At 43.8% G+C, this 25,648-nt stretch overlaps 2 protein-coding genes across 6 annotated transcripts in view; one reads left to right on the top strand and one right to left on the bottom strand.

Annotated features, from left to right (window-relative positions):
• The window catches only part of COL4A1 (collagen type IV alpha 1 chain), a 121,043-nt gene extending 120,105 nt beyond the window's left edge, over positions 1-938 (bottom strand). For both annotated transcript variants that reach the window (XM_084223487.1, XM_084223486.1), the window contains exon 1: positions 799-938. In XM_084223487.1, coding sequence (XP_084079613.1) covers positions 799-861 — 63 coding nt within the window. In that variant the 5' untranslated portion in view covers positions 862-938. The remainder of the gene's footprint in view (positions 1-798) is intronic.
• Positions 939-1,037: 99 nt separating this feature from the next.
• The window catches only part of COL4A2 (collagen type IV alpha 2 chain), a 139,822-nt gene continuing 115,211 nt past the window's right edge, over positions 1,038-25,648 (top strand). The window contains exons 1-3 of one of the 4 annotated variants that reach the window (XM_084223454.1): positions 1,038-1,142; positions 1,531-1,634; positions 1,772-1,832. In XM_084223454.1, the coding sequence (XP_084079580.1) occupies positions 1,591-1,634; positions 1,772-1,832 (105 nt within the window). In that variant the 5' untranslated portion in view covers positions 1,038-1,142; positions 1,531-1,590. Of the gene's footprint in view, positions 1,253-1,530; positions 1,635-1,771; positions 1,833-25,648 lie in introns of all 4 variants that reach the window. The other 3 variants (XM_084223452.1, XM_084223453.1, XM_084223455.1) reach the window with 3 other exon arrangements.

Below are 25,648 nucleotides of genomic sequence, written 5' to 3' on the forward strand. Positions count from 1 at the left end.
AAGGAAGCAAGGAGACACAAAAAGATAAGCTAACACAAATTATTGTGTCAGCTGCCCATTACTTAGACATGCAAAAAGAACAGCCCAAATACTTCAGGAGCGCCAGGGAAGAGAGTCCTTTAGACTTAAGGACAGCTAATAGCTATTATCACAGTGATAAAATTAGCTCCCTTAGCAAAACTTTCAGACTACTTGCATGCTTTCGATTTTACAAAGTCTATGCCTCAATCTAGTTCCATCCGGAAAGATGCCAAAATTCAGCTTAAACCATTAGCATTAGAATCCTTCGCAGTCCCCAGCCTACCGCCCATCGCGGGGTCAAAGGCAGAGTGCACCGCACTTTGAATCCAAGCAGCCAACTCTAAACTATTATTCATATAAATATTGTTTCTTTTTTACTTTTTTAACTATTATTATTTTTCGCAGTGAAAACACAGCTCGGTACTTTTCAGTCCCGGGTGGTTGCGTGCTTTCCATTCCCTCCCCAGTCAGCGGCGCTCCGTGCCGGGCCGTGGGAGAGCGCTGCGGGGCCCGTCCCCGCCGGACCCCCGCGGCCATCCCCGCGCGGTGCCGCCCGCCCCGCTCCGCTCCGCGCCCGCGGGCAGGCACAGCCCCGCACAGCAGCGCCGGGGCAGCCGGGCATCCGCGCGAAGCCCACCTGGCTGCCCCGGCGCCCGGAGAGCCGAGGCGCCGCGCCGGCTCCCGTCCCGTCCCGCACCGCTCCCGCGGCTCTCCGTGAGAGGGTCCCGCGTGTGCGCCCGATCGCGCAGCCCGAAGGAGCCGCCCCCGCGTACTCACCGCGGCGGACACGGCGCTGAGCTCGGCGCTCAGCAGCAGCCCGAAGCCCAGCCAGAGCCGCATGCTGCCGCGCACCGCACCGCGCCGTCGGTCCCTGGGCGGCGGGGCGCCGGCGACTCAGAGTGGGGCTCCGCGGGGCCGGCCCCACATGCGCGTCTCTTCCCTCCGTCGCGGCCGCGGCGCCTGCAATGCCTCGGGGGCGAAGGACTCGACTCGTCGTACACGATGGGCGGTGGCAGCCCCCCCTCTCCTCCCCTCCGGGCGGGGACCCTGGGAGGGCTCAACCTCGCCCGCTCCCGTTCCTCGCTGGCCGCAGTTCTTCCGCCTCCTGGTCCCCGCCGCGGGTGTGTGGTGGGCCGCGGGGGGCGCGGGCGGAGGTGGGAGGCGCGCCGCTTCCCCGCCGCACACGGCCGCGGCCGCCCGGGACGGCACGGTACGGTACGGCAGCGCAGCGGTGCGGAGCGGGCGCGGGGCGGGCGGCGGAAGGGCCGGGGCAGGGCCGGGGGCGCCGGCTCCGCTCGGCCCGTGGGGGTCGCGCCCCGCGGGTGGCTGCGCGGCGGGAGGACGCGGGTCCGTGCACGGCGCGACAGCCCTGTCTCCCCCCGGATCGCAGCCCGGCCCGGCCCGGCCCGGCCGGAGGGGCCGCTCCCTGCCCCGGCAGCGGTGTCGCCGAGCCCGGAGACCTCCGGCGGGGGGAGCGGCGTTGCGAGCGGGCTCTTCTCTGCCTTGCAGGGGTGGCCGTCCGGAGGGAGGGAGCCCTGAGCCGAGCCCCCGGCCGGGGCAGCAGCGAAAATGGACATCTCGCAGCTTCCCAGTGCACGTATTTTCCTTTGTCAGTAAGTAATTCCGCTCGATAGGCTTTTGGAAATAACTTTTTTAAAGTCGTATTGTCACCTTTAACTTCAGAGCGTTATCACGTGCTTGTTTTGCACTAGCTTAAAACAATGTCGTCCTTATTCACCTTTCCCTGCAGGGATACGGGGCTTTTGTTGATCCTGATGGAAGTTGTGCTGTCAGCCGTCAAAGTGGACGCTGTAAGTAAAACATCTTCTGACTTTTACTGAGGAGAGGAGAAAAAAGCAGTTTCCTTGGTACCAATAAGTGAGGAACTGCGTTTTCCTTGCCAGATGGCTTATCTATCTTTCTATTAAAAGAAACAACTAACAGATCATCTTAGCAAGCCTTACAGATTGCTGCCTTCAATAAAATGATGTTCAGCAGAGCAGCATAATGCTTCAAGTGTCAGGTTGTTTGAAGTATTCCACTGTTAATTTCTCTGTTTGGGTAATTTGTTAAAACAATAGTGAAACAAACCCAACAATTTCTTTATTTTTGTGAGAAACACACAAAAAATGCAGTGCTGCAGATAGCAATGATTACTTTGGTTAAAAAAAAAAAGTTAACCTGCAGGTGTAATGTCTTCATTTACATACAAACCTCACCTGTGAAGCTTATTTCTACAAGTCAGAGTTTATAAACAAATTGTTGTTTAAATTAAATGGTTAAATCCAAAAATGGGTGTTATGTGCCATGTAGGTGGCTGCAGCTATCTGCCTGAGTTGTTGATGTAAGCAGAAGGTACTAAACTCTTGCATCATTGTCACTAGGATGTGAAAGCTGTGAGAGATAATGCATAGGAGAGTGCAACATTTGCCAGTTACAAAGCTTGGTGAGTTTAATGGAAAGATTGTCATTAATGGGAATAGATTTTGGATCAGGCCTGAATATAGGATACTGAGGTTGGTAGGCTTGGCTTGTGGCTGCATTTATTGGCCAGCCACAAGCTGACCAATAGCTGACCCACAAGTGTGGATCAGCCACAAGCTGACCCACAAGTGTGGGTAAGGCTCTGTGGTCATGTACTGGGGGACCTTGATTACATTTTTTCAAAAGCTATCCTTCTTATATTTTAATCCTACTGTCTGCAACTTTATGACTTTCCACTCCATATAGTTAGGGAATGGGAAATACTGTGTTAAGGACTGGGAAATACTGTGTTAAGGACTGGGAAATACTGTGTTAAGGTCTGGGGAATACTGTGTTAAGGTCTGGGGAATACTGTGTTAAGGTCTGGGGAATACTAGGGCTTTTGCAGCAGGTGCTGTGACACACGATAATCCTGTGCTCCAGCTGCAGTTGGCATGTAGCGCTTGCCCATCAGCCTGTGTGGATGGTTGATCTCTCCACGTCATGCCTGAGCAAGACCTGTCTGTCTGGGGACCCACAGCCCTGTGGGAAGGGACAGGAGCTAGAACCTTAAGTGTCATGTGCTTTGCCTCATTTAGATACAAACATTGTTCTGCTGCATAGTGCTGAATGGATGATAAAATTACCATGTGCTACTGAAACCAGAGCAGGCTGGTGATAACTGCAAATGTTTTATGCCCAGTAATGATATCACTGGGATCAGTTGACATAAACCAGTGGCATTATGGCTCTTCTTATATGAAGTTGTGTTGTAGTGTGCATATCATGATACCTGAGTTTTAGCTATACCACGGACTAATTCATTCTCCTTCATGTTCTTACAGTAGCCTGCAAGCTGTGGTGTTAAAATAGAGGTATACTGAAGAGGTGTTCAAGAGATCTCGGTTAATGCATGCAGTCTGATCATGGCTGCTTGAATCTCCACATGCTGGTTTTTCCAGAGAATCCTGAAAAAGTGAATTGGCTTGCTTGAAGGTTTAGTTTCTCAGATTTAGTAGTTCCTAAGGTGGCGGCTGTATAGGAGATGAAACACTTCCAGTGAATGTGAATGGGGAAGTCTGGTCATGTTTCCATGAAAATTGAGCTGCACTGCCACCACAATATTTATCCCATTTTCCACTCATATGCTGCTTCTTTCCCTTGGTCAGTAGAGGTCTTTCTGTAGTTGTGTGGTGAGCTGATTTGGAAAATTCCTTGTTTGTACTAATCACTTATGCCAGAAAAGAAGAGGGGTGAGAGCTAACTTTATCCTGGGTCAGATCATCACTTGTATTCGTAGAAACCTGGGCTGGCGTGGGGTTGGAAGCAGGCAGCTGGGGGTGGGAGGAGGGTTGAGCTTGCTCCTTGCAATGACTGTTCTGGTCAAATATGTTTGCAAAGTGACAAAGTGGGTGTCAGCGGGAAGCAGCAGCACCTGAACAATTGCCAGAGTTGCTGGCAGTCATATTCTTTAAATTGTAATCCTGTTTGTCACACTGAATCTTCTCCTATTTGTTACACAGATCAATGTGATAATGTTAAGAAGTGTTTTATTAGCTTGAATTAAAAAAACTGCTATGAATTATTAGAGTCTGTGGGACCAGGTCTTAAAAGTCATGGTTCTGCCTGTAATGAGACAGGCTGAGCTGCTGGCTTTGACAGCCATATATATGTGAAAGAGTTACAGCTGCTGGATATAAGTGGTGTTGAATGAGAAAAATTGCACATAGGAAGAAATTGGAGGGAGATGAAGGAAAGGCCAGGAAAGAGGGAGAGAGGAAGAGCGGAACTCGGAGAGTTTGACTGAATGTGTTGCCTGGCAGGCTGCTGCTGGCTGTTAGGGAGACGGATGTTTCTCAGCAGAAAAAGACATGAGAGGAGGAAAAAGAAGGAGGATGTTTAGAATATCAGAGAACTGGGAGAGAAAAAAATGGCAAGAGAAGAGGATGCTGGTTGCAAGCTTGAAGTACTAAGGAAGAGAAGTCCCTGAATGGAAGTGCCAGGACAGACAGCCAAAAGGAGTGGATCAGGCGCAGTTATCTTTAGTGCTCTTTGGCGTACATTTGATAGTGATGTTAGAGGCCTCAAATAAGGAGGATGTTTAGAATATCAGAGAACTGGGAGAGAAAAAAATGGCAAGAGAAGAGGATGCTGGTTGCAAGCTTGAAGAACTAAGGAAGAGAAGTCCCTGAATGGAAGTGCCAGGACAGACAGCCAAAAGGAGTGGATCAGGCGCAGTTATCTTTAGTGCTCTTTGGCGTACATTGGATAGTGATGTTAGAGGCCTCAAATAACTTTGGAACTACTCTGAATTGTAGATTTAATAATTCACATGGCTTAAATAAAATTAAGTAGTATTAAGTACTTGAAGTTCAACTAAGTTTACAGATTTTCTTCTCCCTTTCTGTCCCTGCATTACATCAAAAATATAGTTCTTGGGTTTTTGGGGTTTTTTTCTTTTCAGAGACAATGTATCTTCTGCTAATGCTGATTTTTTTTCCTTTTTTTTCCAAAAAGAACACTTTTCCCTAAGTAGTTTTGTAACATTTGATTCCTTTATTTGTGCCCTCTTAGTATATTTTTTAACTGCCTCTAACAAAAGTTACTTTTTTCCCAAGTTATATTCAGGCAAGAGCAATAGAATCCCAGCAAAGAAAGAAATAACTGTCAGATCAAAGTAAGAAAATTGAGAGAGAATAAGTTTGAATAACATCTGCAAAAATAACAGCAAGTAACAGATCACAACTGTCATTATAACAGGAGACCAAATATGCATGTATAGAAAGAAAACAGTTGAAGTAGTGCATGAGATATAATTCTCTTCACTTCTGTGAGATTTTAAGGGGATATATCATGGAGGATGTCATCAAGTGGAAGAAGCAATAAATCTTTAAAAGAGAAAATAAAACCAACACTACTATGTACTACTTCTATTGGTTTTGTTGTGAAATTAGGTTGCTGACATGGGGGCCGAAGTTACTGCTCTAAGTTTAAATGTGTCAATGCTCTGGGCTATCTCACATCCAGGTTTTCCCAGATGTGTCCTGTTTTATTCCATCTGGAAAGTTTTGTCTGGTTGAAACAGGAGGACTTCTTTCATTAACACAGGATTTCCAGGCTAAAGAAGCCAGGGTGGAGTAATCACTTGGCCCATCCTGCTTAATGTGTCTACTGTAAATGTAGGCACTAGGTCACAGTGTGAAAAATGTCATAAGGCAGGCATACTGCCCAGGTGATCTAGGAAGGAGGATTCAATCTGATATATTGATTTCATCTGCCATGTTACTTACTTGGTGCAAAGTAAGTGACATCCACCACCAAAGTGAATCCACCTCTTCCTGGAAATACCAGGCTCCCTACCTGTGGGCTGCTTCAGAAATAGCCTAGAAGGTTCCCCAAAAAGATAAATTGCAATCCTAATTTAGAACAGCTTGATTTGAAGTATATCCACGCGGGCTCATCTTTGAGTGTGAGTGGTGTTCCATAAGAAAATCAGACAGAATAATGATACCTAGAAAAAATCCCTAGCATTTTGGGGACTCTTTCCATGTTCAGTCATGGAACTGACAGGGAGGGGCAGCTCTTTTAAATTACTCTGAGAAATCCTGAATGAAGGAGGTGGCAGCTGCTGTTTCGATGCTGAGGGTCACAGAGTTTGTATCACATTGTGGACTGGCAGCAGGATGGCTGCCCAAGTGGGAATTTATCTATGTTTTTTTTAAGAGCCATGACTTCTGCCATCAACATCATACGATGCCAGACAGACAAGCACATTCACAGCCCGTATTTTACACATGGACATGTAGTCATGGTTGATAGCTTTGAATTCCTTATTTTTGGTCCCTCCTTTCTTGTGTGCTGTCTGCTCCACTCATCAGTAAGTCTTTTTATTGTTGCTCTCAAAATTCTTCCTTGAAATTCTTTTTTTCTGCCATGCCTATGAAACTGATACTGATTCTAATTTACTAATTAATCATTCTTTCTTCAAAGATTTCTGTAAGAGTCATTTGTTCTATGTCTGTGTGGAAAAAATTAGAGAGTCTATTCTTTGCATACAGTCATATCCTGTATAAGTGAATCAAGTTATTCATGCAAGGACAAGACAGGTTACACCAAAAGCAAAATATTGTATCTGCCTGAAGTTAGTGATGATGAGGAGGAGTTTCTTGCATGTGACCATATTTTTTGAGCTCTCTGGGCAAAGTCACATATAGGTTCTTTACTCACTTTTTCTTCTTTATAGATCAGAACTATGCTCAAAGAATACTTACTATAATACATTCAAGTTGTTGAGTTACTTGTTGAGTTACTAACTGGCATATCATATGTCATGCTGCATTTGGTAGCAGAATAGACAGAGTCCTGCCAGCCTCCCAGAATTTTCAGAGTTAAAATGTTGATACTGAGAGACAAGAACCCTGACAAGGTAAACTGTTGTGTAATAAAATGATCTTCTTGTTTTTTCACCTCGCTCTGAAAGTAGCTGAAGTGGTTTCAGAAATTCAGCATTGCTTTTCCTTGAACTTTTAAGGTAGGACATCTGGGTTTTATTGTGCAGTGATTTTACCACTGGAAGCCTTTATTATGCATTATGATACTAAGCCTATCATGTATTTTTAAAATTTTGCGCAAAAAAAATATTTGTAGATCCAAATATATTTGCCTTACTCAGAATGTAAAGCTGCACTGTAGCTTATTCAGTTATACTATAAGCAAACACATTTGTTATAAGTATTTTAATTCAGTAGTTCAGAGCACATTTTGTATTAGTGTTGGGTTTGGAGTTTTTTTGAAGGAACACATTTCTTGTTTGAGACCAGATTATTCTTAATTACTTCTTTGCTTTTGTTTTGGCAAGCCAAAAGTTGGCCAAGGAGCGGAACATTCTTCATATCATATTGTACTGATCCAAGATCTTCTGAGAGTTCAATGTTAATTTAGTAGCTTACATAGTTTTGCCTAAGAAGGTAGCTTATCTTGCTTTATTCCCAGTGCCCTGTTTGCTCCTCAGGAGTAAAAAAGCACAGTGAAATTTGCAGTGTTTCCTGATGTTTATCAACAGTTATTTTCTTTAAAATGGCAGCACCTAGTTGATAGCAGCAGTTGACTCAGCTCACAGTGAAAGTATGTGATCTTTATCATGCAAACATTTCTGAGTGACCAAGGACCAACATTGTTGGTTTCCACGTGCCCTTTTTTGTCCATTTGGAAGCTGAAGGTGCTGGTTTGATACGAAGAAAGCTCCTTGTTTTCACACCCTAGAAACAATGTGTGGCAAGGAAAAACGCTCTCACAGTTCATGAGCAAACTTGCATTCGTGTGATTAATTTTCCCTGCTTCAGCAGAATTACGTTTCTGTTGCAGCTTCCCCTCTTTGGCAGTCAGAGCGTTTGACTAGCTGCTGCATCTTCTGGACACACCTGATTTTGTGCTGTCTTTCAGTTTCTGCCTTTACTTTTGTGCTTCCCAGGGACGAGGGGTGATGTGGATGTGGGTTGGGCAGCAGCAGAGTGGGCAGGGGAGCCAGGAGGATGAGACCACAGGCAGGCTGGGGAGGTGGGCAGGACATGTACCCTCCAGCAGGTCCAGGTGGTCGCCAAGGGCAGACCCAGCCCTGGAGAGCAGGGCAGGCCCGTGGGGATGGAGTCAGGCAGAGGCCAGGCTGGGGAATTTGCCCGCAGGTGGAGGAGGTCGGGGTAGCCTGGCACAGACATGGCTGAGCACGGCTCAGGTCAGCACCGACGCCCAGCGTTCAGCCGAGCTCCCAGGCTGCTGGCAGGCCAAGGGGGAAGCCCCACTTCTCACAGGCCTTTTCCCACACAGCTCATTTCACAGCGCTCTGGGAGCGCAGCTGCGCCCGGAGCTGGCCCCGCGCCCGCTGAGCACAGCCGGGGCTCCCCTGGGCTGGGATGGGGGAGCCAGCCTGAGGCAGAGGCAGCCAGCAGGTCCTGGTGCAGCCCAGCTGGCTGCAGGGAGGCCGGGAAGCTGGAAAAGCAGATGTGTAAGCTTCAAATTTGTGGCAATTTTACAGAAATCAACATGTTTTAGGAGGGCCGGAACAGAATTTAAAAATTTACCAGAGCCTTCTGTATTAATTGAAAGGGCAGCATCATTTGGTATATCTCTCCAGGAATAGTTCCTCAACAGGGGACTTTTTGTCTAGAAAAGCCCCTGATTTTCAATATAAATTTACTAACAAGTTCTATTTTTATTTTAGAAACACGAGATCAGAAGAACATTTAGATCATATCAGTTACTGAGGATGCACGCTTACTGGGATATTTCAGGCGTCCTATTTATTTGTAAATGATCCCGACCTTTATTTTGAAGTAGCTTTCAGAAGTTAGCAAGTAAAGATCATTGAGATAAATAGGGCTTGGCTTATTTTTGGCAGGTCTTAGCTGCAGATCCTACCCACACCTCTTCTCACTATTGGATGATGCAGCCAAAGAATAAATCCATTATTCCAAGTATACTTTTCCTTTATATTTCACCAGACCCTAAGAGGTCTGACCAAAATTACTTGAATATATAATCAGGCTGTATAAGAAACGTAATGCTGGGCAAAGTAAAATATTTTGCATACAGTACATTTGTTTTGTTCTACAATTGGAGTTTTTTGGGGTTTTGGTGTTTTTTTGTTGTCTTCTAGTTTGTGTCATTACAAAACAACTAACTGCCTCAGGTTTGAGCCTTGTCACAAAGCACAGCTCCGAGCTCCTGAGATTTTACATCCGATGGAACTTCGGGACCTTGCGTACCTGCCATCGGTGCCTGAGCAGTGTGGCTGTCTTTCTGTCCATCCTCTGGAGGCTGCAGCTCCTGGCTCAACACAGAGCTGACCCCCTTGGCGCACACCCCAGCCTCCTGTGGAAACACAGGCTTGGAAACAAACCTATTGTTCATTGGAGATAAAAAGAAGGAAAAAAGCCATCTGTACAAAATGTCAGTTCTCTGCCTGTACCATGTGGGTCTCTGTTGTCAGGTCCTGCCCATGCTTGTAGGCAGCAGGATCATTTTCCAAGGCTGGGACGGGAAACTGGGAAAGTTTTGCAGGCTTTCTCTGTCGCCCTGGTGTGCGTCTTGCTCTCAGCAAAGTGTTGGCTCCTGCTGCTCCATCTGTGCAGTCCCCGGGCATGCTGCATATGGATGAGGAAAGGCATTCCCACATTCAAGCCGTAGCCTCGCTGACCCCGTGTAATTGATGTTCAGACACCTGGTCTGAGTCTCACGGCATCCTGAACACATGTACCGAGACCCCAGGGTGCAATTCCGGGAGGAGAGCGGAGCTGCTCGCAAGGGCTGCCGGAGTGTCCTGGGCTGAGCCTCGGCAGAGGGAGTGGGCAGAAAGGAATGCCGCTCCCGCGCAGGGCTGGGAATAGCCGCTGGGGCCACGGAGCATGGGAAGCCTGCATATCTCCCCAAGCCGGCAGCCAGAGAAACAGTCTGCTGGAAACTGCCCAAACGTCTCTGCAAGGAACTTAGGAAATCTGAAGTGACGCTGGCTGGAAGAAGGATGTGAATGGGGAAATGTAAGCATTGTGGGGCTGAGGCTACATTTCCACCAGGTGCTTTGCAGGTTGTGGTAAGAATAGGTGTGAAGAACTCGGTGTGAAGTTGTCCAAATCTGTCCTCAGTAGACGTGCCCAGGAGGTAGCCAGCACATCTGTTATCTCTTAACTCACTTAGGCATAGAGGCTGCTTCCTCTCTGGCTGTGTCCCTTACAGTAAACCACAGAGTCCCAGGTGCATTCTCTGCCTTGTGGTCAGTTGGCACAGTCTGTCCATGTCCATAACAGTAATAGCCTCCTTAGTTTCCAAAACAGGGTGGCCCCTTAGAGACTGCCTCTGCTCCTTACATTGTGCTGACTCCTGCACCATGGCCAAAACTGTCTTTGCAAGCAAAGCAAGTCAAAGCTTCCTAGCCCAAACTGCAGGCATTCATGAGGCCATTCTGGCAGCTAAATGGTACAGATGGTCTGTACCATGGCTGTGGGGCACAGGGCTCCTTAACACATTATTATAGACCTGGAGCATGTGTGTCTTAGACTGATGTCGACTGGCTGGAAATCAAGGCCCACTCTCATTTCTCACATTGTATTGGGGAGTTTTACCAGAGTAAGAATGGAATAAAAGAACTGAGCAGCACTGTCACCTATTTGAATAGGAAATTTGTGCCAAGGAAAACCCAAACCCTTCCTCTTAGTTTTGTTTTAAGCTTTATGTGATGATTCATGGCATTTTCATGCCCTATCTGTTGGTATTTTGCTTCATATAAGCAAAATAAAGGACAAAAATAAGCATATAAGAAGCTGTGACTGGCAACAGGTCACAAGTCAAATTGCAAAAGCATAGATATCAAAAAACTATTTACTCATCCTCTGTGTCATGCCTAAGTGTTAGGAAAAGTAGTCCTTCCCAACAAAAGGAAAGTGACTAGAATATTTAGCAAATGGCTGTATCCTTGTTTTCTGGTGGCTTTTGCTGAACATCCCAACTGCTCCGTAATCTGTTCTGGAGTGTCAACACTGCAGTGCATCTTCTTCAACTGCCCCGCTCTCCAAAGAGCTTTTCCAGGGAATAGGTGATGTGCTCTTTTACCTTGTGGTTTTAGAATGCAGTCAAGAACAGGTGAGTAGTAGAAGTGAAGGGTTTTAATTGTCCTCATTTGATGTGAACTGGGGTTTGCCAGTTGTCAGTCACACAGTGCCAGCTTCCAGTCTAGGCTTCTTTCTAACTTTTCTACTCCACTTCTTTCCTGCGGCAAAAGGTTTTTATTTCTTTGTGAATCACAGCCTTGCTGCCTTAGCTATTAGGCTATTAATACTGCCTTTAAAAAAAAAGTCTACTATAGGATCATAGGATCATCTGTTTAGCTTTTACCTTGGTCTTAGAGAATAAGGAGAGAACTTCATGAGACTCCATCCTTTCAGTGATCTCAGGACTAAAAGGATCAGTATCCCTTTCTTTTGAGTAAACAGACTTTATTAGACTCAAAAAGAGTGAAATATGGTACTGTTTTTGGACAACAAGCCATCTATACCTGAATCCCTTTTAAGAAATTATTATTTAAATAAACTTATATGGTTGATGGACTGAGAAAAATCCAGGGGGAAAAAAAATCTCATTTTATAAACCCTTTTTTTCATTAACCCTTTATGAATTTATGTAATCAAATTGAGATCCAAACCTCTCATACCATCCATACAATGCATGATCTGCCCAACACTGTTCTGATTATGTTTCTGTGTGAGAGGGGAAACTTTAAACTCTCCTTGCTGTTACTTGTTCATAGTAATTGTTTTTGTGTCTTCAAGGGGATAATACAGTAGCCCTTCTTCAAGAAAATGTTGCCTCTGCTTTTACAGCTCTAATCTCTTGCTTGAGGTTCGTATTGTCCCTTGGGGACACAGTATCACACAGAGTCACAAGTGAGTAGATGGGTGATTAGTAAGGTAGCTTGAGGCTGTATCATAAATCACTTTGAAGATTGGGACTTCTTGAATTTGTCTGAGTAAAGAATCCTGTGAGCCCTACAGCAACGTGCTTGCATGATCCTGTGCTGCTTCATGCTTTGAACCAACTGGTCTGTTCTTTTTCCAAGGAAAAACATACAGCAGTTACTATGAGCAAATCACAGGCAGCCAGAATCATCATACTGGCATGTTGGGAGCTCTTTGTGTATAGAATCCAGTTTCCATGTAGAGATAGATTCCGTGAGGCTTGTTAGCTGCAGTGGAACTGTACCATCTCAAATTAGGGATGATGTAATTTTTACTACTTCTTCAAGGTATTTAATTTTCATTCAACATGATTTCCATGTTAGTCATGTATCATTCACTGTCTTCAATGAAGTCAGTAACATGTGTAAACAAGGAGAGAGGAACTGAAGTACAGTCATCATGCGTTATAGATGAGGAGGAGACTGAGATCCACCCTGGACACGTGTGCTTAGACTTGAGGCTACTGATCTTTCATTAGGCTCTAAAAAGAATGCTCCATTAAGACAAGGGCACATCATTTCATAGAATGGCATAATTAATTTGGGGAGATTAAAGCTCATCCTCCTCAGAAAAAAAAAAAAAAAAGGCTATAAAAATGCACTTACCAAGTATTACCCTGCAGACACAGTCCATGGAGAGACTACAGTGCTGCCTGCAGCTAATGGGAAACCCCATTCAACTGTGCAGAAACTCCACAAACCCATGTATGTACATACAGAAAAAACAGGATTTTTTATTTAACAGAGGGACAAGGACCATCCTAAAATTATTTGACTGTCATCCAAAGATCCCCCAATGTTTGCAGCATTTCTGTAAATAGAAATTTAGTATTTTCTTTGAGGAAAGTCCTATTCCTCAGTAGCTAAGAAGCCAGACCTCGGACCATTTTTTGTCTTTTTGTGGTCAGATTGATCTGAAGTTGTTTCAGCTGCAGAAATCTTGCAGTTTGTCTACTGTCAAAAGTGGGTAGTTTTCCTAAGAAAGGACATGGGAAAATGGTGAATTAAAATAAAAGTGCAAGGTCGTTGCTTCTTTTTTTTTTTTTTCCCTCTTGGGTAAAATACTAAATCAGTTTTGTCATAGCTTCAAGAAATTTCCTTTTTTTCTGGCAGTTCACAACCAAATTTTAGGTAATGTTAGACAGTCTGGTTAGCCTTTGCAGAGAGTCTTGTTAGTAGTATCCAGCTGTCCCAGCATCTTTCAAATGAGCAGTGAACACAAAAACTGCTCCAGAGCACAAGCAGGAAAGACTTTTGACCTTTTGATCTGATGATCTGTTCCCAAAATCTCTGCGTGTCCAAAAGCAGCAAGACAAATACCATAAGACTTGGAGAGTTGAGGCAAGGGGAAGCTCCAGCATTTCACAAACAGAAGAAGGGAGCAGCTCTCTCAGGAGCCCAGCTGCAGCACAGAGCTCTCGACCAAGGCTGTGAGGGACCTGGAAATGGGGTTTGCTGTGACCTCTTTAGGTCTCCTTCAAGCATCAGACCGTCCATCAGCCTCCACAACAGAGAGCTGCACTGACTGTCTTAAAAACTGTCATCCTTCCAGTGCCTAAAGGAGGCCTAAAAGATGAAGACAGACTTTACCAGGATCTGTAGTGATAGGACAACGGAGGATGGCTTTAAACTGAAAAAGGTTAGGTATGGATTAGATATTAGAAAGAAATCCTTTACTGTGATGGTGATGAGGCACTTGAATAGGTTGACCAGAGCAGTTTTTGAAGCTCCATTTCTAGAAGTTGACAAGATCAGGTTAAATGAGGCTTTGAGAAACCTGCTCCAGTGGGAGGTGTCTCTGCTCATGGCAGGGATGTTGGAACTAGATGATCTTTAAGGTCTCTTACAACCCAAGCCACTCTATAGAAACATAACCCCAAGGAGAGATCCATGGTTGACTAATTAGGGAGCATGAGCAAGCCAGGATTTGCTGTCTGTCCTTCCCTGTGGTGTTGCTCTTACTGCAGTCATGGTGCAGGTAAATCACAGAATCAGTGTGGTTGGAAAAGACCTCTGAGATCATTGAGTCCAACCTATGACTGAACACCACCATGTCAACCAGTCCGTGGCACTCAGTGCCACATCCACTCTTTCCTTAAACACCTCCAGGGACAGTGACTCCAGCCCATTCCAATGTATCATCAACCTTTCTGTGAAGAGCTGCTTTCTAATGTCCAACTGAATATGCCCAGTGTAAGACTGTGTCCTCTTGTCCTGTCACTGGTTGCCTGGGAGGAAAGGTTGACCTCTGCCTGGCTACAGCCTCCTTTGAGGTGGTTGTAGAGACTGATAAGGTCCTTGCTGAGTCTTCTCTTCTCCAGGCTAAACAACCCCAGCTCCCTTAGCTGCTCCTCATAGGACTTGTGCTCCAGCCCCTTCCCCAGCCTTGTTGCCTTTCTGTGGATGCAGTCTAGCAGCTCAAGGTTCCTCCTGGATGGAGGAGCCCAGAACTGGACACAAGACTCACCGTGTGGCCTTACCAGTGCTGAGTAAAGGGGACAATCACTGCCCTGGTCCTGCTGGCCACACTATTGCTGAGACAGGCCAGGCTGCCAATGGCCTTCTTGGCCATGTGGGGACACACCAGCTCGTGTTCATCGGGCTGTTGACCATCACCCCCAGGTCCTTTTCCGCTGGGTTGCTTTCCAACCACTCTGCCCCCACTCTGTAGCTCTGTCTGGGGTTGTTGTGACCAAAGTGCAGCACCCAGCCCTGGTTGTTGGGCTCAGCCCATTGATCCAGCATGTCCAGGTCCCTCTGCAGAACCTTCCTACCCTCCAGCAGATCGACACTTGGTGTTATCCTTGTTATCCTCAGATCTGCTGGTTTGTGAGTCATGCCCCAATCTGCATGAGGCAGAAGGTGTGTATTGCCTGGCCCAGCATACAGGGGAGAGGGAACTCATTCTCCCTGTTGGTCTGTAAGCAGGTTAACCATTTTCTCCTCCTTAGCATTCAGTACACACATCCCTGCCATGGTTGCATTATATTAACTGTAACATCTCTAGCTTTGAAAATAGCAGGAAAAGAAATTTATCAGAGTGGCATTGCCACCACTACAGATCACTGAGCTGGCTACATGGCTAATATGAGAGTTCTTTCAGCAAACTGTGTGTTTCTGCAGCAAGAACTTTCTGAATGAAGTCCTCTAAGAGATTTTACAAATGCACTGCGACTTTTGCTTTTCAGGCCAGACACAGAACCCAAGGCAGCTCACTTGAAACTCATTTTTAAATCTCTGTGCTGTATTGCTGTGCTGCATTAAACATGTCCCAAAAGGTCACATTTCCAAACAATATATTGAGCATGATTTGTAAAGAATTAGTGGTGTGGGATCTCAGTGTATTGTTGCATGGATTCTGTCATTAAGGACATGTGACAAGTTGCTTTAAGTCTAAATAATTGAAGCTGAAAAACACAATACTTCCCCGGCTCCACTGTTTTTTAATAATTAACTTCAGTGCCACGAAGTGGCACTATAATTAATAATTAATTTCATGCCACCAGCTTTTAAGCAGAACAGCATGATGTCTTCAACAGAAAATTCCAATTTTGTGTGTGGTATCAAAAGGTCTAAAGTTTTCAGTCAGGTTTTAAAGTGCAACACGTTTGCAGAAACCCCCTTTAAATCAGTGGGTTTAAGCACACTTTGTGTCAGGCTTTAAGCATTTCACCTTTTATGCTGGTTGCTGTGGGATGCAACAGAACACAATAGGATTGACTGGATTTAGTTTTCAGGGTAACAATTAATAGAAATTCTTCCAGTGTGTGCTGACAGTGAGATTTCATGTTAATCGTTACTGAAGTTCTGCTTTTCAAGCCTCCCCCAGGTAATAATGAGTGACTTAACATCACATACATCTTCAGGCTTTCCTGGTTTTGTAGCTGTATTTCCTATGTATGTCCTGTCTCTCTGTCTGGGCCAAAAAACATATTCCCTTCTTTAAGGAGGTTCAAGTTTAATTTCTAAGAACCATAAGTTGAAAATAGGGTCCTGGAAAAGGGAGTCAGAATATGTCACCAGATCACCTACATTTGTTACCAACCAATGAAGTTATACCTGGGGTGAAGTCATGCAAGCAGAGAGTGTCCTATGACACCCCCCCTACAATACACCTGTATGAGACCTACAGCAGTAACTGTAAGTCTTTCATCTCTCATCTGTAGTCCTTGCCTATCATCAGCTGAAAGTACAGGCTCAGTTTGATAGAGAAAACTTGATTCATGTGGCATATTGGTGTAAAGAAATGCATGGAATATATAAAGCAAGACTGATACTTACAAAGTAGGCTGTGAGAATTTTCTGAGTTTAATTAATATTTGAATTACAGTGCCAGTTTTGGAGAAGCATCCCATCTGTATTTTTTGGGGTTTTAAGTGCCAAAGAGCCTACCACAGCCCCTACTAAATTTTTCCAGTAGTTGATTACTCTTAAAATAAACACAGATTGATTTAACAATGTTGATATAGCTTTAAAATCAGTCTCTGAGCTTTTGTTTTACCTTTGCAAGGTAGATGAAAGAGCTTAATGTTACAAGTTTACTAGTTTCATTATGTCATTATATAGGTATTGTATATATATAAATTAACATCATTTTTAAATCATAGCCAATTAAGGAAAAATAATATTTCCTTTCTCATTTCTTGCATACCTTCCATAAAACCCATAGACCAGGTTATCCTGTCACTGATGCTGTGCAGTTCATATAGGGATGGTTATTGGATTTTGCAGATAAAGCTGAAAGGGAAGTGTGGCCCTTTATGTATGTTGGCAGGCAAAGAGTATCAGAAGCATTTTTGCCTTCGGGATAATTGCAAAATTGTTTCCTTTTTTTTTTGTCATCCACCCATGATGCCATCTAATTTGATGTTCCTTGGCTGCTAGCTGTTAGCCTCATTAACCTTACTTGATAGAGTGTTCCAACTTTTATGATTCTCATGTGAAAAATTATTCCTGATGGCTGGAATTTGTTTTTCTTTAATTTCTACCTTTGCCCTCTTGTCCTATTATGCATACTAGGCTGAAAATAGTAACTTGAGATTGGTGTGCCTACTTCTTACAGTGTAATGAATTCCAGTTAAAGCTCTTGATTTTCTTTCTCTTAAGATAGTCATAGTGATTTTAAATAATTTAACCAACAATCCTACTTGTTTTCACTTAAGTCTCTTATGTTTTTACATTTAATAATAATTCTTCTGTGAAAGGAAAGGAGGAAATTCAGATGTGTATCATTTGTCACTTGGCCTATTTCCACAAATGTGATATTACCCTGATGTTAACTTTATTGTCTTACTTGGCACGTGGAGTAGGGCCAATGCAATATTCCTGTGGGCATCAAGACTTGACATTTGTGAGGTTAAAACTTCATCAGTCAATGCAGTTTCACTCTGCAGAGTGGCAAAGTCCCAATTCTTAAATCTTGGTGCATTTCAGCTAGCTGTGATGATCATTGTCAAATTTGCAGTGGTGGAGAGTGGGAATTTAATCCCTGCTCACAAATAAAAGGTGTGTTTCCCCCTTTTGGGGTCATACAGAGACTCTTGTATACTTACATTCTACACTGGTAGCAACAGATCTTCCCATCCAGCACAGGTCATCATGAAAAGTGCCATCACAAAGGCAGTTTCTTTTTATTGCATTTTCTTTAAAATTCTGACATTATTAAAAGGTTGAATGTAGGTCTCTTTAGGGCTACCAGTACAAATTAGGATTGGTCCATAACACAGCATCTTTTCTTTATATGGATGCAGATTCATTTGAAATTCTGGGCAATTTTGGGACAGAGTGCATTGTATTCCAGGAAGTCTGCAATATTATACAAGACTTATCAGAAAGGCTACCACACTGTTTCAATTAGCTTAGAGATTATGTTAAGTCCTTTAAGTTCAGCTGGTCTGGAGCTTGGTGGCTTTTTTCTTTTCTTTCTATTGTTTACTTTGTTGTTTCCTAATACAGGCTTCACAGGGTGAAGAGAGAAACAAACTGTGACACTTGATACCTAGGGAAAAAAGGTCATTCCACTGACAAGAGAATTGTTTACAATTGTTTACAAACAATTCTCCCCAGTCAGACTTTTTAATTAAGTTTATAAAGGATGAATAGAAAGAGGAGATTGTATGTTACCTAACTGGGGTGCCAGGGATGAAATAATGCAAAGAAACACCCACAGTGTACTTAGAAAGTACAGCTGTTCGTGGTCTGAAAGGATGAAATTGTGGTTACCATTCACTGGTGAGTATTATATTGTATAGTTCATCCCTGGATACAATTGCTTTTAGGGCTCTTTTGAGTTTAAAATCTTCCAAATCAAGTGTTTGTTTGATGATCTCTGTCTCATAAGAATATCAGGCAACTTAGTGTTCTCATCTTTAAAAATGGTCATTTCAGTTTATATTGAAACATACACACCTTTGTCTGTACTCTTGAAGAGGCACACAGTAAAGGCAGTTTTGGCTTTACTGGCTATTAAAAACCTATTCAAAAGTATCCACCTTTTGGCTCAGGTCCTATTTTTTGTATAGAGAAGGTATTTCTGAAAGGTTATCTTGCCTTGGGCAAAGTTGGTGGATTAATCAAACTGGAAGTTTGGCCTATCTATACAATCTTGTATAACGTATGTCATTCATCCTACATGGAAAAATAATCCCTTCTGTGAATGTCTTTAATTATATTCTAAAGATTCACGAAATTTACTTTCAAAGGGAAAAATATTGGAGTTCTTTCAGTAAATTAAAAAATACTGTGCAGATAGATAACTCCAAATGATGTTTTCTTTAGCAAAAATAACCAGAGGTCACAGTTTTGCTGGAAAGAAGGTTGTACTGCTGAAGTTAGGCATTTACTGAGTCAAGCATTCCAATGCCAGGATCTTCTGGGAGGTATCCTAAGAAACAGAAGCCTTCCCTGAAGTACTTTAAATTTAGTGGTGATGAAATAATAATAGGATCTTTTGGAAACTCAATTTTAGAAAGTTATTTCACACGTAAGACAGTAAAATGCATCTTCTCAAGTAAATTGAGACTTTATCAGGCATGCATTTCTACCTCCTTGCTTTTCTTTTCATGCTTCTGAATGCATACCACACATCCATCCCTCCTTTTGCTAGCTGCTAATCTAAGAATTTCTCCACATTGTCAGGAAAAAATAAACTCTATACCTGAAAATCTTCTTGCCTACTTGTTGATATAAATTGTTGACTTGATAAACTCATTAATTAAAGCTTTTCTCCTTCATAATGGTCCAAGTATTGAGGAGAGTAAATGTGCAATGTGAGATGCTTCAGAGAAGTCAGGTTTCAGACAGGCTTGGCTTCCCTTTGCCCTGCATTGGCTGGACAGGCTCTGCAGTAGGTCTAGGCTGACCCTGCCAGGCACAGCTGAGCCTGTTGCATCGTGCATGGGTGTCTAGACAGGCACAGCAGAACCTGTTTCTCCTCTGCAGATGTCTCTGTCTCTTCCCTGGTTGCACAGTCAGCAGTGAGTGTCAAACAGACCCTTCTGAGATGTTCAGCAGCACACCTCATCTTCCAGGTGTCCATAGCCTTTTGTCATTTAGGAAACACTGCTGGTTTGTGCATGGAGACAAGGGCTCAAGGCTTTGCCTCTGAGCATGTTAAATCCCCAGGCACTTCTTTATTGCTCTGAGGCTTTTGTTTGTCATGACCCTGCAGGGCACAGCTTAGCTGTGTTTCATTGCAACCACACGCCCATAACAAGAGGCGACTTCTGCCTTCTCAGATCCATCCTTGGGGCGAGCCCAGGGGGGAAGGCTGCTGCTAGCAGGGATCAGCACTGCCACAGCCTCTGCTGAGGAAGCTTTTCCTGATGCCAGGGGACAGGGACATAGGGGTTCCCTAAGAGATAGGACACCCCTGCTCTGCACTCCACAGGGATCCAGGGTCAAGTGTATGTGGGAGCATGGTTGCTGAAGTGAGGGGCACTGTGTGTTTGCTACCACCTCAGCACCCCAGTCAGCAGGGCAGTGCCTCTGCACAAAGGAACACGTGGGAGGATAAATACAGTGTGGTTCTTGTAATAATTTTTAAGCTTGAGTGCATCTCAACGCAGTGGGTTTTTGGTAAAGAATGATCAGGAGACAGGAAGATGAAAGAAATCTAGTGAAAAAAAAAACAGTGAGAAAATGAATTACAAAAAAGCAGCAACAGAAGGAATAATAGTGCTTTGTTTATTCTTTCCCTTTTAGCTTTGTGGGCATGTAATAGATTTCCACTTCTTGCTCCTACTTTCTATTTTCTCTACCACCCACAGTGTCCTTTCATTGCCTCTCCAAAGAGGCCCAAGAGTGCAGCCACCCTGCACAGACTAACCTGGACTCAAAGGGCAGCGTGATGTTGTAGCCTGAAGCCAGCTGCTATTTGTGTAGCAACATGACATTTCAGGAAAAGAGTTCAGTCATGCTCAATTTTGCTTCTGGTATTGCAAAAGCAGTACATCAGAGATGGACTTGTGCAGATTGGATGGAAGTAGTTAAATTAAGTTGTTCCATTAGAACTTGTAAGAGTGTTGCATGCAGAAGAGCAGGCTTTTTTCACAAGAAGTTGATTTGTATGATGCTTCATGGAGCATTTATTTTTTATCCTTATGAGTTCAGGTCACCTTCTTCCATGAGAAAAACAAGAAAAGGAAATCTTTACCAAATTTCCGGTAGAATTTCCTCCCCCTTTCTACAGGCATTTTCCTTTCTCAGCCTGGAAGAGCCAGCTGCACAGGTAGCATGAAATGTGCTGAGAACCCAATTTCATCTTTCTCCCTGACTGAATGTGTTCTCTGTGACTACCTTTAGTAGTTTAAGTAAGAAAAATCTTAGAATTGTTAAGGTTGAATAAAACCTTTAAAGATTATCAAGTCCTACTGCCAACCTAGCACTATCACCATGTTCACCATTAAACCGTCTCCTCCTCTGTAGGATGAAAGCTTTTCATCTTAAAGGTCTAAGGACTCCAGCCTTTCACTCTTAGTTGGATGAGAGGCAGTTCCTTTTCCCAGATATTGTATTTTCCAGATACACAGCAAGTGCTTCTAAAATCTGATATTGTAGACAGATGAATAACTTATCAAGGCTTTTTATAATATGAAGAAATATGACAGAACACTCATGTTCACAGAATTTGGTCCAACTTATTATCCTCAATCTTAGATTTTACTGAGACCACCAAAACACTACTGGCCAGGGCAGACAGTTATCTTTTTTCTCATCACTAATGATGACAACTGTGTTCCTAGTGTCATAGCACTGTTATTTATTTTCCCTGATGGGACTTCATCATACTTTTAATGAACATTAGTTAAAAACAACTGCTAGACAAATTCCTCTGGAAAATTCCAATTACAACAAGTATAGAGATAAGAGATAAGTTTAAAGCTAGTTTGCATACTTCTGCTTAAGAAAAGGCAGCAGCACGGAAGTTAGTTTATGTGACTATTTTTAGTGCAGTCAGAAGATTCAGAGTAGCTGTCAATTTTTTTTTTTTTATGGGCTCTTTTTTGCGCATATTTTAGGTTTACTAATTCTGTTTCCTCCAAGTCAACACATTTTTTTCTCCAACTTAGTCTTGCTCTTACAATTACCTCATTTTTATGCTGCTTATAGCAATTGAATACTCTAAATGAACCTGCTTTATTGTCATGGTCTTTCCACACACTGGTGTCAGGAGTAACACCCATGAATCTTTTCCCTTCATGGGCTGGCACAAGTGACAGAACTCCAGATGTGTAATACCAAAGCTCAGTCTATGGACAGGCTCCTCTGGCCTCTACTTCTGACTTAGGCTGCATTAAGGAGCCAAATGTTTATAATGGTTGTTTTTTCAGTCCATTTTCTTTTTCCCTTCAGTTTCTCGTGTGATTCTCAGACCATATTTTATAAAACAGCCCTGTGGGCACAGCGCTTGAAAGTAGAACGTGGGGACCAGCCAGAGAGAGCAGCTTCCAGCTCAGCTCACCCGAGTCTCCCTGTGCACGTAGGAAAATCAGCAGCACCTTTCTGTTGCTGCCTGCTAGCGTGGGTGCACTGCAAAGAGCCCTGCAGGATACCTACAGCTCTGACTGAGGAGGCTGGAGCTAGAGCATTAGGGGAGTCAGTGTGTATAACAGGAAGATGAAAGAATTGCACAGCTTTGAATTCATCAATTCAAGCTCATCTGTAAATTCAAGGGATAGATACACACATCTGTAAAGGCAAGAGCTGTTGCCATCATCAAGTAAGTCAGGGAACACCCCTATGTAATATTAACTCAGCACTAAAGTTCAGTTTCTTTCAGTTCAATAGCTCCTCTTTTTGTTTTTTTTTACTTGGATGTAACTCAACTCCCTGTTTCTTAAATTGCTTTCTATCTACCCGCCAAGTTAGAGACGCAAAAAAACAGGAAGAATGGAAGGAACCATTCTTCCCATTATTAAATTAGAAAACCAAGCCCTAGAAACCTTTCTTCAGTCTTTTTTTTTTTTAATTTTTGAGCATACTGCACCTACAGAGAGGACTTTTAGCTTTGCTATTTTTGAGAAATGGAAGAAAATGTTATGTCCCTACATACCCCTAGTGTTTACATTTATCAAGTAAAGAATGATAAATATGCTAACTCATTTTGTCATAACAAGATAAGTGGTAATGGTGCTGTTCTCTAGTCCAGGCAACCCACAATTATTTGATATTCAGCCATTCTGGAAAGTTCATTTTGCTGCCGGCTGTCCACCAAGGATCAGTCACAAAGATAACAGAGGCTTTGGGAGTTCTCAGGAATATTCTCTCTTTTGCAAATGAGTGAGTAAGTGAAGAATGTTTTTCTTTTCTGCATTGTTAGCCAAGAACTTTCTCCACATGCTTGTGGGACCTCTTGTTTTCTTCATGCAGTAGGTATTGCCATATCCCAGAGAAAGACATTTAATGCCGAGAGAAAAAAATTCCGTGCATAAAAGCATTTTAATGAAACAAGACACAATCCCTCCACAGAAAGTCTGTAACCTCGATGAGATCAGATAGCAAAAGGATACCAAAACTGCTTTTGATATTCCACTGATGCTTCTCCACTTTTGGCTGTTGATCTGATGCACAAGTCTGTGCTACAGCAGTAACATTGGCAGGCTCCAGCCATGCTTGGGAAACAGCTGGAACAGCCTTGCTGGTCTTCATTGCCTGCAGCGCTGTCAGTCCAACCTGCAGCCTTATCAGATCTCCCCAGCAAAGCAGAGCTGGGCAAGCTCCCTGAGGCAGAGAAGTCTCAGTACAGGCGCCTTTAGTCTGTACGGAGGCATGGATAAGAAAGTTGCTTGACCTTTCTACTGCTACTATTTTCCTGAAGGTGTGGGCAGCTTCTAATCTAAAAAAAAGGAAGCCACATTTCAAAGATACTTAACAAATTTAATGGAAAAGTAGCTGAAAAACAAATTTTTCCTACTCAGAAAGAAGAGATTAATAACTCAAGTGATCTATCATTTTGATATTGAAGATTTCTACACTTCATATTTACATAGAAAGTATGTTGCAGTCATATACATTTTTCTGACTGTGTAGATCTAAAACACAGTCAAAGTAAACTTTCCCAGCTTGGCTTATATATGTTTTGATATTGTTGCTGTCTCCTACCACAAACAATTAATTTTTGCTATTTTTGAGTCCAAGGATTAGAAAAATATGAAAGCAGAAAGCATATAAATGCACTTATAGGCACTGGATTGAACTTTCAGCCTACAAATTCTTCTTGCTAGAAGAATTGTAATGAGCTCTTAAAAACCAGCAAAATAGAAGTGTTTGGTAGTACTGATCTTGATCAGTTCCTCAGTTTGCAGCAAGGGATATTTAGATGGGATGGACATCTGCCCTGCAGCAGGCAGATACAAAGGATATTTGTGTTTGTCCTGAGCTTTGGAACTGAATCATGCCACAAAACACATGCTACAGGTGCTGTGCTATGGAAACAGAGCTTCTTCAGAATGAAACAAAGTGACTGACATACTAACACAGTTTCAACACTGCAAATTAGCACTAATTAATGTTTTGGGAGCTGCTGTAGAAATATGGGCAAGGAGGATGCTTTTATGAAGGCTGGGTCCAGGCTGCAGACATTGGGTGAGGTGCATTGGGTCGGTGGGGGTCAGTAACAGTTTGGCTCATGGTCTCTTCAACTCCTGTGGCAAGTCAAGCAGTCTTTGCCCAGTCTTTGAAAGCAGTCGAAGTAGCATCCTTACTTCAGCCAGGTCTGTAGTCCAGCCATCAGTGGATCACATGTACACATTTTGCTGACAAAAGCCTCTATTATACATAAAGCTAGAAGGGTAAAGGCTGTGCTGTTCCCCATTTGTATTTCTTGCATAGAGGCACTCCACTGTAGCAGTGTGATCTGACAGGGTGATTGCAATAGCAGCCTTTCCTGGCCGAGCTGTCCAGGTGATAAATGACACTCAACACATCCACTCTGTGCAAGACAGCTGTGCTTCTAGATTTGATACCTACTTGTATGCATTGACTCTGTAGAGGTCTGTATTATCTTTGAGCTGAGATCATTCAGGAAGACAGATGTCTAACCCAGCAGGGAATTCAACGTGAGGGAAACCTCTCTGGCAAGAAGCAGTATAGGTCAGAATCAATTTTAGCTTTGCTTACGAAAGAAAAACAACCCATCCTGCAGAACCAAACAAACTGCACCAGTTTGAGCCTCCACCCAGAAATCTGGCAGTCTAAATCACGCTCTCTTATTGAGCAGTACTTCCCTCCTCAGGAACAATGAATCAAACAAAATAAATAAATCTTTACACTTCCCTGTTCTTTCCACCTCCCAATTAATCATACGTCATTTTGGAAAGCCTAAGCATTCCACAGCAGGAGGCAAAGCTGCCATCACAGAGCTGCCATCGCAGGGTCATTATCGACCTCCAGAAGCCGGGCATAGGGGCGGTGGTGGCTTCCCGTTCCCAGCCCCGAGGAGCGGGGAGCCCGAGCCTGGCAGGGCGAGCGGCCGGAGCTGCTCCGCCGCAGCGCCCCGAGCGTGTCCGGCCGTGCCGGGCCGGGCTGCCCCGCGGCCCCTGCCACCATCGCTGCTACTGCTGCTATTGGTGCTAATGCTGCTATTGCTGCTAATGCTGCTATTGCTGCTAATGCTGCTATTGCTGCTATTGCTGCTATTGCTGCTACTGCTGCTATTGCTGCTAATGCTGCTATTGCTGCTATTGGTGCTGCTATTGGTGCTGCTATTGGTGCCGCTGCTGCCGCCGCGGGAGCGGTGCCTGCCGCGCTCGCCGCCCCTTCCTGCCCACTCCCTTCCCCGGCTGGCAGCTCCGCCGCGCTCCTGCTGCTTTAGTGAAAGTGCAGCGGTGCGGGGATCCACGGCCACTGCAGAGCCCCAGCCACGCAGAACGGACTGACCGAATTAAGTGGTTTGTTCTTTCCTAGGGGAAAAAAGGAAAAGAAGAAATAATCTCTCAGGAATCTTTTCCTCCACATAGACACATTTTTTCCACTTCTTGGGACAAGAGCAATTTATTGGGACCGTTATTTACCCCAGGATACCTATCCTTATAGGCACTATAGTGAACTTTCAGCCTACCAATTGCTAGAAGAATTGTAATGAGCTATTAAAAACCTACCTCCCCAATTCTTTGCAAATATGTTTTGGCATACCATTTTCTACGCTCTTTAACTTAATGGGTT

The sequence above is a fragment of the Fringilla coelebs genome (assembly GCF_963513975.1).
Source record: "Fringilla coelebs genome assembly, chromosome: 2".
NCBI lineage: Eukaryota > Metazoa > Chordata > Aves > Passeriformes > Fringillidae > Fringilla > Fringilla coelebs.